Below are 17,144 nucleotides of genomic sequence, written 5' to 3' on the forward strand. Positions count from 1 at the left end.
TGGTACAGAGCTACTTGGGAAAGGGCCAGTTTGGGTCCAGTTTGCTCTCCAGATGATGAGGCTTGGTGGAACCTGATGAATCACCAGCTCTAAGAGAAACAGCCTTGGTCTGGATTGCATGAAAATCCAGTACCAGTTTTCCCTGCTCTTTGTTGTTGTTTTTGAGACAGGGTTTCTCTGTGTAGTACCCTTGGCTGTCCTGGAACTCACTCTGTAGACCAGGCCTCGAACTCCCAGAGATTCACCTGTCTCTGCCTCCCAAGTGCTGGGATTAAAGGCGTGCCTCGCCATTTCTTTGATCTTGATGAGTAGGTTTCAGTGGTCAAAGTGGGACAGCTCCATGTTTGGTGCTGTGGAAGAGCTTTGCATGAGAAGGGAGTGCTCTTTTTCTTTGCTGTCCAGTAGGGCAGCCTTGTGTGGAAATTAACTCATTTATTTCATTCATTTATTTATTTATTTACTTATTTGTGTGTGTGTGTGTGTGTGTGTGTGTGCGCGTGTGTGCGCGCGCGTGTGCCAGTGTATGTGTGTACATGGGTACACATGCATGCGTGTGCCACAGCGGATATGTGGAGGTCAGAGGACAGCTTACAGCTTTCAGTTCTTTCCTACCATGTGGGTTCCTGAGATGGAGTCGGGCTTGTCAGATTTGGTAGCAAGTGCCCTTACCAACTGAGCCATCTCACCGGTCCCATGTCTAGAAGCTTAGCACTCAAAAACAAAGCTAGCAAGGCTGAGGCATTGAGCTTTAGATTTTATTTAATCTTAACTAATAATAAAAGCTGCGCACATGGCTCGTAACTACCCTGTTGGACATCAATTTGAAGCCCTGGCTTTGCACCTCCCATGTGTCTTAGTAAGTCAGTGGAACACTCCCCTCCACAGCCTCCCCCGCCCAAGACAAGTTCTGGCCTAGTCCGTCCAGGGTGAGGCCTGAAATTTGCTCCCAAGCTGCTGTCGTAGCTATCCAAAGACCAAATGTTCTAGAAAAGACAAGGTCTGGCGCACTCTTCCCCTCTGACTGAGCTGACTCTCCTCCCTCTAGTCGCTGAGGGGCAGCTGACTGGCAAGGCTTGCTCCTGGGAGTTTTGTCTTAGCCCATTTTCTTTCATGAAGATGGGGCCAGAAGAAAGGGTTCCACCCGAAGGCGTGCCTGAGAGGAGGCGTTTCCTTTACCAGACAAAATAAGCCCTGCTCCCCAATGGTCCACAGTCTGTACCTGCCCCCAGTTGTGTACTTCCTGAGGTAGGAAGACTCAGTAAGGCAGAGAGAGACCAGCAGATATTGATAGTAGGTTAGACTGTGTCGGATGGAAGGGCTGGATTGAGTTTCAGGAATCCTGGCCAGACGCTGTTCCTGGGACCTGCACATAGCTTTAGTATTTACAAACTGTCAGTCGGGGTTGTGATGAGGTTTCGGGTTGTCTTTTACACACATTGTTTTGTAATGAAGAAAAGCTGTATATTTAAAGTTCATATTATAGGGCTGTAAAGCATTTGTAAATGTCGGAATGTCTGCTGCATCAAAGTAGCCGCGCGGAAGAACGGTTCTACCATAGACCACGGTTGGGGTTTACATGGGAAGAGCCACGTGCGTGACTCATTTCTTCTTCCCCTCAGAGCCTTCTAGTCGTTGTGGTTGTGAAGTCACCCAGCCCTCTCTCGGGCCTGTGGTCCTAACAGAGATTGTCAGATGACGTGAGGGGGTCATAGCTGGCTTATGGCTACTCTCGGGATCATAGGCCTGGTTGGGGACTGAGGCTGGCTCAGTTAGGCCCCAGCCTCTTGAGGATTCTTAATGCCCGACAGGACACGGAGAAGTGCCTTGGGAAAGGACCATGCAAGTGATGGCATCCTCTTACTGCTGTTACATTTAACACCCCGCACAGGATTTTATTTGAATAGTTAGCTAAATATTTATTGAGTTCTTTATCCACGGCATTGATCTTTCATTGTGAGCAGGATTTATACAGAAGTGTATACTATGATTTCTCCCATGAAGAGGTTTACATTGGTATGTTAGAGATGCAGACAGAAACATATAGAAATTAGTAACTGTAAACTTTCCAGGTTTAAAAAGTAAAATTAAGACAAAACACAGACAAAGCCGTTTACTAGTTACTAGTAAGTGCCAAAGGAACTGAGGAGCAAGCTCACTGTGGGTCCCAGAAGGTGGTTGAGAAAAGGTTATGGCAGGAGTGGGGCCAGAAGTGATAAGTGGCCTCCCAGAACCGTTAGGGTTTGCTTGGCCACAGGGAAGGAGAGCTAGGCCTTCAGCGGTGAGGTGAACCTAATCAGGATCTGGGTGGGCAGTGAGAAGAGGTTTTTAAAGGACTGCAGAGGGGCACTGAGGGATCCTGCTCCTCCACCCGACGTCACCGAAGAGCTGCCGCTGCTGGGGACCAGGCTGTGCTGTCTTTAGGGCCGTTTCCTGTGTGATGGAGACGGCAGGGCAGTTGCTTCTCGGTTGCATCAATGTGAATCAGCCTCCGTACCTGTCTCCTACAAGTGTTGGGGTCTGGGTGCAGTCATGTGATGATCTAAAACCAACAGGTGGTGAATGCGGGCAGGAGGAAGCTGGAGTCTGAAGGACCAGACTGGGCGTAGCTAGCAGGGCTTCCTAGCTGCATTAGTAACTAGCTCTACCACAGTAGTGCTGGCGTGCAGAGAGTGTCCAGGGCTACTAACCGTAGTGCCTCTGGTCTTCACTGTTCTAGATAAGTATTTCTAATGGGAACTTTGTTATTAGCTTCACAGAAGCCATACTTGGAGTTGCCAGTTTAGCAAGCAGTGTTTCCCAAGGGAAAATGCAGATCCTTTTTGTTGTAATCGGTGAGATTGGATGCCACACAGTCACTTGAAAATCCCCCTTTAACAGTTTAACGAATTAGTCTGTTTGGTTTGTTCTAAATAGTCTTCACTGTATCTTAGAAATGAACGATAAGATTTTATTATGTTTTAAATTTTTTTCTGCTGTTCTGATGGAACAGGAAGTGATGAGTTCAAGCAGTCACTAGGAGCTTATAAATACCACACAGAGAAGATATGCTAAACCACAGTTAGAATGGGAGTCGGAAATGACACCTAGAGACCGAAGTGGGTGTGGTAATCCCAGTGCTTGGAGGTGGGGGTCGGAGGAGCAGGAATTCAAGGCCATCTTCAGTTATAGGCAAGTTCCACGCCAGCCTGGACTCCATGATACTCTATTGCTATTTCCTGGCAGCGTGATTTGAAAGTTTTCACCCTGCTAGGTGGGTAGTTCATTGTCCTCAGAGGTGTTCATCGCTTAGAAAGTAGAAAGCTACATAATGGAAGTCAATATTAAAGCAGTGCTTCCCTCCTTGAACTTATAGAGCAGAGGTTACCAGACTTTTCTGTAAAGAGCTAAGTAGTAAATAATTTAGTCCTGAGATGCTGTGACCTCTGATGCAGTTGCCCATCTCTTCCACTGTGTATGGTACATAAATAAAGGAGTATGGCTGCATGCCAAGAAAAGCTCAAATGAGGTAGCAGGCATCTGGATCTCAGACCTTAGTTTGCCAAGCCCTTTAGAAAAAAAAGAATTAGCTGGGCGATGGTGGTGTATGCCTTTAATCCCAGCACTCTAGGAGGTAGAGGCAGGCGGAACTCTGTGAGTTCGAGGCCAGCCTGGTCTACAGAGTGAGTTCCAGGACAGCCAGGGCTACACAGAGAAACCCTGTCTCCTAAAACATCATTATTATCAATGACAACAAAACCAAAACAACAACAAAAAAGAATTAGATTTTTTTATAATTTTATTTCTGAAAATTTTGTGTGTTTGTGTGGTGTGTGATGTATGTGTTTGGGTACCCTTGGAGGCCAGAGGGCATTGGATCCTCTGGGAACTGGAGTTACAGGGGGCTATGACTCACCTGACATGGGCCCTGGGAACCAAGCTTGGGTCCTCTGGAAGAGTAGCAAGAGCTCTTAACTGCTGAGTTACCCCTCCAACCTCTTAAAAATTTTATGCCTACACTTTTGAAAAAAGCGACAAAGTACAATACAATATTGCTAATTATCTTAAAATGTTTTAGCTTTCCTTTTAAATTAGATATATTTTAGAGAGACATAAGTATCTGTGTATTTGTACACATGTGTGAGCAGGTGCAGATGTGGAGGCCAGAAGAGGACATCAGGTGTCCTGTGGCACTCTCCGTATGCTTTTGAGACAGACAGTCTCCTGCTTGCATTTCTTTAGCTGACCAGAGACCAGCAAGCCCCAGCCATCCTCCTGTTTCTGCCCTCCCTCAGAATTGAGGTTACAGTGAGTGGGGGGTGCCTGGCTTGTTAGGTGCATGTTGGGATCTGCATGCTGGTCCTTGCGATTGTGCAGCATCCTTGCAGTCCTAGAATTTTGTTTTTGAGACATGGTCTTACCCTATAGCTCACTTAGGCTGCCCTGGAACTCACTGTTGTACAAGAGGCTGGCCTCAAACTCAAGGCTCTCTTCGTGCCTCGCCTCCTGTGTGGTGGGAATACTGGCGTGAGCCACCACCCCTGGCAAATAGTAAATTCTTTGCAAACAACAGCCGTGTCTTGTACTTCCTTCCCTCTCTCATATCCTTTAGCACAATGCCATAGATGGGCAAACCCACCTTAAGGAGTAAACACACCTTAAAGAACAGTCTCTGTGAGTCTGTTTTCATTGAGATCGCCGCTCCCCTCTGCAGAACACTGTCCAAGGAGCTTTCGTGTAGTTTCCTCTCCGGTCTCACCGTGTCCTAGGAAAGAAGGGAGTGGGGTAGATGTGTTCCCTCGTAGTGCGGCTGTGTGACTGGAGCTCGGCCGTCTAGTGAGGACCCGTTTATATTGCCTAGTAAGTGGTGGAACCTGGGTTTCCATGTGCTTCCTGTTGTAGCTGTGAGCTGTGCCTCTTCACTTCCCTTTGGAAAGATGCTTGTCTTTTCTTTCTAAACTTCCTGTTTTGTTTTAAATCCCCCAAGAAGATTTAGCGTTCAATATTCCCATTTTCTGGGCACAGAACAGAGTCACCTCTGTTCTTTCTCAGGAGACAGATCTGAGCTGGGCAGGGTTAGAATTTTAATTAATTCATTCATTAAACTTGAGGCAGGGTCTTCCTGCAAACTAGTCCAGCCTCAAGCTTGCTCTGCAGCCCAGGTTGCCCTTGATCTTGTGACCCTCCATCCCCAGCCACTCAGGTTGTGGGATCTGTGAGCCAGCATACCTGGTGAAATAGATTTTTTTTTTAAGCTCATAGATAAAATGATCCCATTTCAGTTTCTCAGAGGAAACAGGTGTTCGGTGTCTGTGTTGAGCTCCGGTCACACTGGGTTCGTGTTTACACCCACTGTGCTGTGTCCTTTGCTGAGAACACTTCCTCTTACTGTGGAGAGGGTTTGACCCTCTAGAGCCGGCTGTGGTGGTCACACAGCTGTAGGCACAAGTGGAAACTTACCTGCTGCTTTACTTCATTTGATAAATAACATGACAGGGCCAGGGATGGCCCAGCAGGTCATGGCAGGTGGGCTTGCTGACAAGCTCGACACATGCGCACATACACACACACACACACACACACACACACACACACACACACACGCATGCACAAACACATACACACACACATACATACACATACACATGCACAGACACACACACATACACGTACAGACACACACACACGTACATACACATATACATGCACAGACACACACACACATACACACACACACATACATACACATACACATGCACAGACACACACACACATACACACGTACAGACACACACACACATACACATACACACGCACAGACACACACACATACATACACATGCACAGACACACACACACACACACACACATACACACGCACAGACAGACAGACAGACAGACACACACACGGAAACATAGTAAATAACTGTGATACAGTTACACATACATTTTAAAAAGTAACTGTGGGGGGAAAAGCTCAAGTTGTACCTCATTACCCAAGGAGAAGGTCCATCTTACCAGCCCACTTTTCTCTCACAGCTCTGTAAAACAGTAGCTGGCATGATAACAGTGGAGTCAGAACTGCCGGGCTCCTCATCTCAGGAGGCCATCTTGCTGTTCTGTGACTTGGTGTCCTTATCTCTCAAGTGGAGATGAGGACACCACCGGGTGATGTCACACATAGAAGGCACTTGGGATGTAATGCAAGTGGATGTGTGTGTGTGTGTGTGTGTGTGTGTGTGTGTGTGTGTGTGTATATGTATGTGTGAGTGTGTGTATGTGTGTGTGCATATGTGTGTGTATGCATGTGTGTGTGTATGTATGTATGTGTGAGTGTGTGTGTGCATATGTGTGTGTATGCATGTGTGTGTGTGTGTACGTATGTGCGCACACGCGCACACTTGAAGGCCAGAGAACAAGCTCAGCATTACTCCTCAGGTGCTGTGGAGAAAGGGTCTCTCACTGGCCCACACTTACCAGCAGGCGAGGCTAACTGGTCACCAAGCCCCAGAGTTGGACCGGTCTTCAACTCCCCAGTTCACCACGCCCACCTTTTTTAAACAAAAACAAAAACATGGGTTCATGAAATTGAATTCATGTCCTTGTGTTTGTAAGGCGAGCACTTTACTGACTGTGTGTGTGTGTAGACGGGGTTTGGAGGTACCGTGACTTTAAAAACTGAGCCTGCCTCGGCTGATGGCTGACAGCAGCCTGCTATTCTGGGGGCATTCCTGTGGTGATGGCAGCTGTGTGTCTGATACTGAGCACCGGGTCCCCGGAGTCTGTTGGCACCCTCCACTCTGTTCACTTCTTACCCTGTCATTCATTCCCTTGTGTCTTACAAATCAACAGTGTTCCAGAATTTCAAGAAAATGGCATTTTCTCTCTTTGTTTTTCAATTTGATTTTTATTTTACGCATATGAGTGTTTGCATGCATGTATGTGTCTGTGGCATGCAGACTCGTGTATAGTAGCCTTGGAGGCCCGAAGAGGACATTGGGTGCCCTGGGACTGGGATCCACAAAGTGGGTGCTGGATACTGAGCTCAAGTCCTCTGGAAGAGCAGTCCGTGCTCTTAACTGCTGAGCCATCTCTCCAGCCCCACATTTTCTTTTATTATATCATTTTAAATTTAGGACCATGACTTAAAAAGACTGTAAGTCTATATAAAGGCAGAAGACCTGGGTTTTATTTTTATTTTACTTATTTATCTTTTTAATGAGCCCCGAGATCACACTCGGCAAGCACCCTGCCACAGAGCTACAGCCCCAGCCCAGGGACACAGATGTGCTAGTGACTAGGTTTCTGTCATTAGAGAACTTGTCTTCTGTGTTCCGTTTGGCAAGTTATTATATGTATTTCCTTTTTGGGAGCAAATAGTGTTTGTTGTCACACAAACACACACACTCACATTCACACGCACTCATGCACACATAAATGTATATATAATATGAGAGGATATTAGTTATTCAGTGGGAAATTTTCATTATGAAGTAATTGTTATTCAGTGGGTAATTTTCATTATGAAGTAATTGTGATTGCCTTGCTGTAAGTGGTTGTTTTATATTAAAACTTTCTGTTTTCAGCTTCGAGCTCAGAATCAGGTCCTGAAGAAAGGCGTTGTGGATGAGCAGGCCAGCTCTGCTGTTCTAAAGGTATGCAATGGGAACCCGGAGTAGCAAAGGTTGTTCCGTGTTTGGGAAAGCAGATGGTTTGGGGGATAAAGTCCCAACTCTGACACTGATTTACTAGGGTTAGGCATGGTAAGAGTGTTTGCCACGTCTAACTTCCCTCCGTAGGTATGCATATTATATGTCTCCTCAGCTAAAAATGTAGAGCAATAGTGACTTTATCTAACGCATTTCTCCTGTAGTTCAGGGCCTTTGCAGAGTCAAATCCATCTGGATGAATGCAGCCTTGTCTCTGCCATCTCCAGGCAGCACTCTGAGGGGACTGGGCATGCTTGTATTTGCGTCTCCGGTGCTCAGCAGACGGGCCCTAAGAAATGAGCGTGACTGCGTGGATCACGCGGTCCATTTATTCTTGCCGTTAGTTTGCCACTTGGTAGTGATTAACCTGTGTCCGTGTGCACACTGCTTGAGCAGTCAGTTTGTCCACCAGCACCACTGTTAACTGAAACATAACGGGCTGAGAAAGGATTTGTCTCTGCCCATTCTATCTGGCCTATAATAGATGGTGGCTTGCGATGTTTTTGATTGGAGAGATTAATTGTAGGTTATGGATTACTTTCCTGAAACCCTGGAGGAATTGATCACTGACTCTCCTAATGAAAACCTAGTACTGAGGAAGTGTCTTCCAAATAGCTTGCTCTGTTTGGCAGCTCCTAGTGCTGGTCTTGTGGTGGTAGGAATGTGTGCATGGTCATGGCAGTGGCACTGAAAATATTTAGTTCTCTCTTTGAGCGCTCGCCACATGCCAGGCTTCGTACTGAGCTCATACTACACCCATTGTCTTATTTCCAACAACTCTGTAAGGATCGATAGTGATATCATCCTGTTGCAGAAGCTGGGCTCTAGATAGCAGTTGGCACACAACGTTTCCGAAGCTGATGATTGGTTAGCTCATTCGGAGCATCATTCCACTAGTGGTGACTCATTGCACCAGTGTAAAGAAATGGCTTTGCATCCTGTTCATTCTGAGGTCATTGCAGTTACAGTATGATGTTACAGTACATTGTAATTACAGTACAGTGACTGTTACAGTGTCCTCGGATTGATTTAATTGGATTTGCCCCAGAGTCAGTTGGATTGAACTTTCTTTAGTTTAAGGTTTTGTGATGTTTTACACTTGAGCTGGACCTATGTGTACCTTTGACCTTCAGGTAAAAGTGAAGGGCATACTGAATAAATGGTAAAGAAGAAGAAGTGTTTTCCTCCTGAACAGGGCACAGGGTTGGGGCCCTCTCACTGCCTTTGTCATGCAAAGCACTCCCCAGCACACACAGCAGCGGGCCATTCAGGCTGCTGCTTCAGTACAGTTGGAGTGTCTGTTCGTTGATCTCACTGCTTAGTCTTATAATTCTTTCTCTCAGGGAAATTAGTCAAAGTAATTATTTAAATAGACGGAAGACTGGCTGCTTATGTTGGTTATCAGTGAGCACAAAGTTGTAAGTAGAGTGTAGGTAAAATAGTGGATTTTTCAAATTTTTAAAACTATGTCTCTAACTTGCTGTTTCTTCTCCCTTTGTAAATAGTAGAGAATAGTCAGCTGATAGGATGTTATTGAGATCGTAGGTCTTGAGTCTCTTTTCAAGGGCTTGAAAGTGAGCCGCTGTGGACCAGAGTGTGGAAGTCCTCGTGTGCTGTGGTAAGGCTGGCTTCAGAACCTAACAGGTGGCAGGCAGGTGGCAGGCAGGTGGCAGGCAGCGTGCTGGGAAGACCTGGAGCTGGCATGTAGCTCTGCGCTCATGTAGGCGTCCTTGAAGACCAGGTTAGGGTCTGTCCCCAGCGTGGCTCAAAGAAAGGGGGTGAAGTGGGGACAAGACTTCATTTACATTCAGAGAGGACTTACAGAGAAAGGAACATAAACAGACTCCTGCCCTCCATGAGCACTGAGGGTGTCATCAGTAAGTCTACGGTTCCCTTAACACATCCAGGGTTAGAAACGTGTAGCCCCTGGCCTGTCTGCCCGCTCAGTATATTTATTTATAAATATACTGGTGTGGCTGGAAGCTATTTCTGTGCAAAATAGCTAAAACATATCTGAAATAATAAATATATGACACACCCATCCCCTGAAGCAAGCGGGTTTGATTTTATGTTGGTGGAACAAAGACTCAAAAAGAAAAAAAAGCCAAGCAGAGTGTGTGAGGAACTGTTTCGCTTTGATGTAGGAACAACTGAAAATGAAGGATCAGTCGTTGAGGAAACTACAGCAGGAAATGGACAGTTTGACATTTCGAAATCTGCAGCTTGCCAAGAGGGTGGAACTCCTTCAAGAGGAGCTGGCGCTGAGTGAGCCTCGAGGCAAGAAAAACAAGGTAAGTTGAGTCGAGGCCCCTGGGTGGTCTGTGGAGAGGCACCGGCTGGCGTGAACAGCAGAGCCACTCCAGGCCCTCAGTGCTCCATGGTTGTATCTGGGACCTGAGTCCAGAGGGGAGGTGTTTGTCATTAATACATCCACACAGGGCCATTTTCCCGTTTTCTTTTGTTTTGGGGACAAGATCTCTTCTTGCAGCTCAGGCTGGCCTCAAATCCGCAATGCTCTCATCTTAGCCTCCTGGTGCTGGGATGACAGGTGTGGCCTCGGTGACCACCACTTCAGGGGCATTGCCATAGAAAAGTCAGGTTTTAAAAATTCATTAGCAGCCAGTGTGCGTAATTGAGTTAGTAGCTGAGAAAATCAACGGAATAGCTCATACTGCTCAAAATTGATATCTGTGTTACCATAATTCCTGCTAGCCAAAGGTAAGGCAAATGAACTCAGAGGTAGTAAGTGATGGACTGTAGCTGCTCGAGCTGGTGCAGCTGGAGCCTCTGAGATGAAGTGTTACCTTTGTGCTTTTCTTGGGAGGCAGATTTCTGTGCTTAAGAACATAAGAAGGCGTGCTGGGCTAGTGGTCGAGGGTTAAGTCTTCCGTGTATATAGACCCACATTCTGCAGGGTGTTAACAGGCTGTGGTGAAGGAAAAAGCAGACAGGGACCCCGAAGAAGACTCTGTAGAGGGAAGAACACTGGCTGTAGTCAAGCTTGGTTTGAATTCTCGGCCTGCCGTTTATAACTCTACGACTGTGGCAAAGCTGTTAATCTCTTAGCCTCGATTTATCCATCTGTAATGTGGATATGAGAATTTAAGGCTTATGAGGATTAAAGGTGATCACATGAAGTGCCTAAAGCTGTATCATCATGTGATATATTAATACCTTTCCCAAATGCGTTGATCTGTTTAGAAGGGTGCTCTGAAGTGTTCCGGTCAAGAGGGACAAAGAGAGCCTACCATGTACATATTAGAGTCACTAGGAAGTGTGCATGCTTTGGGAATTCCAGATGATCCCTGGGAGGAGATAGCTGTCTAGACTTCAACTATGACTATCAGGTGTTTTTGTTGTTCTATTTTTTTGAGTTGGGGGGGGGGGTCTTACGCTATAGCTCAGGCTGCCCTGGTATGTAGGCCAGGCTGGCCTCGGATGTTTAGCAGTTCTTCTGTCTCGGCTTCCTAAGTGCTGGGATTCCAGGTGTGAGCCACCACGCCTGGCTAATGTGACAGATTAATTATCTAGCAGCGCTGTCTAAGACTTGTGAACTAGTCTTAGTTAAAGGTTCCAAGTTTGGAACACCGAGGACCACAAGTAGGTCCTTCCATAGTGTGCCTTATGTGGTTTTGTGTTCAAATGTGATGGATACTTAGTGTCTCTGGTTTCTGATATAGCTGTGTTTACAAAGGATCTTTTCCCCACCGATTGGTAGTGTGTCGGCAGGTGAGTTCATCTGAAGTGATGAGTGAGGTACAGAAAAGGCAGAGATCGGTGACTGTTGTCACACAGTGTCATTGTTAGACTGCTCCTCGAATAGTCTCAGTTCTGTGTCACACAGAAACAAACGTTCTTTCTTAGATCTCTAAATAGGGCTATTCTTCTTAGTGGAAAAGTGAACATTAGCAAGAAAGGAATTTTTCATAAGCTCAGGTTTTTTTCTTGTGTGCATAATAGCTTTATTTTAACGTGGTTAGGATTTTATTAAAATAGAAATTGATGTGGACTCTCACATGAACATGTATTTGTGACTGCTGCTACATGACTTAATAGAACTTCTTAAAGGAATGTAATAACTGAGACTCTAACATAATCTCTCCCACACCGAAAGCTCAGGTTGAGACGAGGGGTCCTGCTGTTCTGTGTTCCAGCAGCTCCTGAATTCCTGTGCAGGAACTGATGAGCCCAGTTACCTTCCTCTCTGGCCCTCTCTCAAGCTGTCTTGCCTTTGTAGTCTTTGTGGCTCCAGTTTGGATCCCGTAGGCGAAGTCAAGCGGTGAATTGTGCCGTTTGCGGGGCTGTTTGAAAGGGGTGGGCACACAGAAGACAAGCCACTAAGGTTGTAGGTGCTGTGTGCCTCAGCTTGTCGCTCTAAAGGATCCGAGTTGTGTGGACATAACTTGTTCTTTCCCTCAGAAAAGTGGCGAATCTTCTTCTCAGTTGAGTCAAGAGCAGAAGAGCGTCTTCGATGAAGATCTGCAAAAGAAAATCGAGGAGAATGAGCGGCTGCATATACAGGTGACAGAAGAAGATGGGGCTGGGGGCTGGCAGGATGGCTCAGTGGGTAAAGGCACTGGTCAAGCCTGAAGGCCTGAGTTCACTCCCTGGGCCCCACACAGTGGAAGGAGAGAGCCAACTCCTACAGGTTGTCCCTCTGACTACCACATGCATGCTGACTTGTGCCCCCACCCAATAAATAAATAAATAAATGTTTAAAGAAATGGAGATTGGCACTGGGGGGAGGCTCTGTGGTGAAGAGCACTTCCTGCTCTTCTAGATGACCTAGGTTCAGTTCCACCACCCATTTTATGACTCAAAACTGCCTCTAACTCCAGAACCAGGGGATCCCTTTTCTGGCCCCTGAGGGCACTGTATGTATGTGGCTGAGGTATATAACACGAAGACAAATAAAACCAAAACCAAAACAAAACTCATACATATAAAATACATAAATATTTAAAAAAACAAATGAATCTTTGTAGGCAGAAGTTTCTATCCCACCAGCAGCTCCCAAATAGACATACAGAGACTTAATATTAATCATAAATGCTCAGCCAACAGCTCAGACTTGTCACTAGCTAACTCTTACATTTAAATTAACCCATATTTCTTACCTATGCTTTGCCACGTGGCTTGGTATCTTCTCTCAGTATGGCATGCCCATCTGCTGCGTCCTGCATCTGCTTGAAACTCCGAGACTCTGCCCTTCTACCAAGCATTCTCAGTCTGGCTCTCCCGCCTAACCTTATCCTGTCCAGCTATTGGCCAGTTGGCCTCTTTATTAAACCAATCACATCGACATATATTCACACAGTGTAAAGGAATATTCCACAGGTCTTATAATCTGAGATGTGGGAAAGTTGATGCAATAGTTAGTTACCTTGCTGTCTACATGGATTTTTAATGTTTCCTATGTCCTTTAAGTATGTAATGTGACTATGATTTGTTCGTTTCTTAAATCTCACACATTACTTGATGTGCATTTGTTCAGAGTCTTCGGATTAGAAATATATAGGCACAAGTCCCTTTACCCAGAGTTGATGAGAGGGGTCATTTTGTGGGAGCTTATCAACAAGAAGGGCTTGTTTCATGATCTATGATGTTTAGGATTTTGTTTGTTGTGATTTGTTTTTTGTATTTTTGAGGCAGCTTTTCTTGTAGCTCAGTGTTAGCCTTGAACGCCCTGTGTTGCTGAGGATGTTTTTGAAATTGTAGTCCCCCTGCCTCCATTTATGAAGTGCTGACGTTACTGGTATGCATCACTGTGCCCAGCTTTGAAAGATGTCAGGGGTCACAGATGGCTCAGTGCATAAAGGTGCTTGTTGCCAAGCCTGACCATCCGAGTTCAATCCCTGGGACCGCAAACTGACTCCTGCCTTCTGACCTCTGTACATGCACACACAAATACACACAAGTATTGAGAAAAAGAAAAATCTTGAAAAATTTGATCTCAGTGCACTTTATATCTAAGTATTCATAACTCTTAATTAGTATCAGGTTTATTAAGGAAAAAGTTTTGTATGTTTTAGGAGAAGCACCTCGGTTGAATTGTCTATAGATAGTTAGTTGTTCAGAGTAGAGATTTGTGGGCCTAAGGAGGGAGGTGCCAGGCTGTGGAGCAGGTTTCTCTGTTTCAGTGTCATTTCTGTCGTGTTTTAACTGAGACAAAGACCGTGTAACACATTTAACTTTCCACATCTGTGAAAGAGGGATAAGGAAGTACACCCCTGTTCCCTGTGGGAATTAAGTGCTCTGGGGCCTTTAGCTCACCTCCCATCAGCCACACGGCAGTCCCAGGGTGCGTGGCTGCTGCTGGCCTCGCTGCATGCATTGGGATCTCTTCCTTTCAGTTTTTCGAAGCCGATGAGCATCACAAGCATGTGGAAGCAGAGCTGAGGAGTCGCCTGGCCGCTCTGGAAACGGAAGCTGCTCAGCACCAAGCTGTGATTGACGGCCTGACCCGGAAGTACATGGAGACCATTGAGAAACTACAGAATGACAAGGCTAAGCTAGAAGTAAGTCTGCTGCCCAGGGAGGCACGTTGATAACTAGGTCTGGCTCCTGTGAGTTCTGGGGTGCTGTCTGGGGACTCAGCCATAGTCTGGGCTGTCAGCTTTTCTTTTCTTTCCCCCCAAATTCAGGTAAAATCTCAGACTCTAGAAAAGGAGGCCAAGGAATGTCGACTTCGAACAGAAGAATGGTATGTGGAAACGTGAATGCCAAGGGGTCCTGTAGTTGGAAGATTTCCTGTGTCCTGCCTGGCCTGTGATCGGGACAAATCTCTCACCCACAGTCCTGCAGCCATTTATAAAATAATCACACAGAGACAATATTAATTATAACTGCTTGGCCATTAGCTCAGGCTCATTACTGACTAGCTCTTACACTTAAATTAACCCATAATTCTTATTTATGTTTAGCCATGTGGCTTGGTACCTTTTCTCAGTTCTGCCTTCACATCTTGCTTCCTCTGTGTCTGGCTGGTGACTCCTGACTCAGCCTTTCTCTTCCCAGAATTCTCCTTGTCTGCTTATCCCACCTATACTTCCTGGCTACTGACCAATCAGCATTTTATTTATCAGCCAATCAGAGCACCATACATTCACAGTATACAGAACGACATCCCACAGCAGGGTCCTGAGGTCAGAATCAAAGCCCAGACCTCTGTTTCGCTCCTTTTTTTCTGTCCACGCTGAGCTGAGGAGACTGTAGTAGGGCACTGCCAGGGCCCTTTGCCAGTCTCGGGCCACAGCATCTTGACAGAGTGGCCTCTGCTGGGCCTCAGCATAGGTCTGGGAGATCCAGCTCTCATCTCCTTGACTGGGACTTTGTGCTTCTGACTCTCCTGGGTCAGGGACCATCTAATAGTCTCTAACAGGAAACATGACTAAGTGATGCCAACTTTCTTTTTTTTGGTTTTTTCGAGACAGGGTTTCTCTGTGTAGCTTTGCGCCTTTCCTGGAACTCACTTGGTAGCCCAGGCTGGCCTCGAACTCACAGAGATCCGCCTGGCTCTGCCTCCCGAGTGCTGGGATTAAAGGCATGCGCCACCACCGCCCGGCCGATGCCAACTTTCTTATGGTACATTTTGAATAAGGTTGAGGTTATAGGTCTAATTGAGAGCATTACAGAGCAATGTGCCAAAGCTATTCATAGTCTTAATGCTTTGTTTTTTGGTATTTACCATAATACTTAGATTTCACTGCTTTGGTAGAAATACACGTGTGCCTTAGATGGTATCTGTGCTAATAATTTAGACAAAACAAATTGTCAGCTTTTGAACTCAAGTAAGAAATAACCTGATATAATACTTAAAAAAACTGTACAGTGATAATTGAATAAACATTTAGAGATAGTAATCAGGAAATTTATAATTATCTTGGGGAAGTAAATGCAGGTTGTGTGAGAAATTGGGACTATGGTAGATTCCCCAGGAGTCCCCGGGGCTTTGGGAATGGGGCTGGTTCCTCTCTTAACATCGTCTTTGAACAACTCTCAGCGGAATGTTCCAGATGTCGGCACAGCTCTCTGAGAATCTGCTGCCAGCTGTTGGGGTAACAAGCAATTGATGATTCACTGATTGGTAATAATGTGGTTTTGTGGATTCTTTTTTCTTTCAGTCAATTACAGTTAAAGAATCTTCATGAAGATTTGTCAGGTAGATTAGAGGAATCCTTATCAATCATCAATGAAAAAGTACCTTTTAATGATACAAGTAGGTATCACATAAACGTAAGTTTTCTGTTATTTGCATCTTTGAATCTCTCTGTGGTAGCTGGTTAAGTAAGATAATTTCAGATCTCAGCAAAAAAGCCGAATTGGCCCGGTGGAGGGCTCTGTCTGGCTCTCTTGATCAGCTGTGGGTGTCTTGTTTCCTAGGGACATTTTAAATGATCTCCTAAGTGCTCCAAAGCCAGTCTTCTCAGAAGATGGCCCATGCATCTTTTTAACTGCGCTTCTCATCTCCCAGGACAAACCAGCCTTTCTGTGAAGTGGCAGGACGTTTGTATGAGAAACTGTTCAGTGGGTCTGGGGGTGCTGTGTTCACAGTGGGATGTGTCTCTTCGGCCTGTTAGCTTCTGCACCTTGGGGAATCCCCAGTGACAGGACGGTGTTGGGAAGGCTAGTTTTGTTTCCTCCTGGGGATGGCCTGGTAGCTCACACATCCAAGAGCAACAAAAAGAACTGGAACAATACCCTAGAACAGCACTCACATGTGCAACAGATGTTTAACCTGTAGGTAAGAATTAATTGAAAGCAAAGAACATCCGTGTTTGGAGGCCAGCAAAGTGGCTAAGCAGGTGGGTGAAGGTGCTTGCTGCCAAGCCTGACTACCTGAGTTTTGTCCCCAGAACTCCCGGAAGTTGTCTTTTGACTTGGATCTGCTGTGGCGTTCAGGTGCCTGCTCCCACCTGCTCAAGCAAATAAATTAGTTTTTAAAAATGGAAAAAAAATTAAAAAAAAAATGTTTGGAATTTGAAGTCTACAACCAAGTTAATACACACTTCCTTCTACAGCTGCATTTGAAATTTATTTCTTAGTTCTCTTAAACTTTTCTTAGAAAAGCTGGGGGTACTTTGAACGCATCTAAAGTCAGCATCGGTGGGGCTCAGCTGTTGAGAGCACTGGTTGCTTTTCCAGAGGACCTGGTCTCTATTTCCGGCACGCACATGGTAGCTCATAACTGTCTGTAATTCCAGTTCTAGGGGGTCTCATGCTGCGGGCATCCATGGGGTGCACAAACATGCACTGTAATTGTTTTTGTAACTAGAGTTGTTTATACAGGCAAGACACGCAAAGACATCAGATAGTTAAAATCAGCACAGGCCATGTCTGTGTCAACAACCTAAATCCTGCCTTGAAAGCAAGGCCTGTTTCCAGCTTCCACACTCTGCATGGCATCCCTGCACCCTGGCTGTGCCTGTGGAGCCCTGGTGGTTACTTGTTACTCTTTGT

At 45.8% G+C, this 17,144-nt stretch overlaps 1 protein-coding gene across 1 annotated transcript in view; it reads left to right on the forward strand.

Moving 5' to 3' along the window:
* Ppp1r21 (protein phosphatase 1 regulatory subunit 21) overlaps positions 1-17,144 on the forward strand; it is a 67,481-nt gene that overhangs the window by 5,299 nt on the left and 45,038 nt on the right. The window contains exons 2-7 of the mRNA XM_052746527.1: positions 7,563-7,631; positions 9,830-9,976; positions 12,105-12,206; positions 14,039-14,203; positions 14,330-14,388; positions 15,809-15,903. Of these exons, the coding sequence (XP_052602487.1) occupies positions 7,563-7,631; positions 9,830-9,976; positions 12,105-12,206; positions 14,039-14,203; positions 14,330-14,388; positions 15,809-15,903 (637 nt within the window). The remainder of the gene's footprint in view (positions 1-7,562; positions 7,632-9,829; positions 9,977-12,104; positions 12,207-14,038; positions 14,204-14,329; positions 14,389-15,808; positions 15,904-17,144) is intronic.

Source organism: Peromyscus californicus, unplaced genomic scaffold, assembly GCF_007827085.1.
Source record: "Peromyscus californicus insignis strain IS unplaced genomic scaffold, ASM782708v3 Scaffold_1__1_contigs__length_55948999, whole genome shotgun sequence".
Classification (NCBI taxonomy): domain Eukaryota; kingdom Metazoa; phylum Chordata; class Mammalia; order Rodentia; family Cricetidae; genus Peromyscus; species Peromyscus californicus.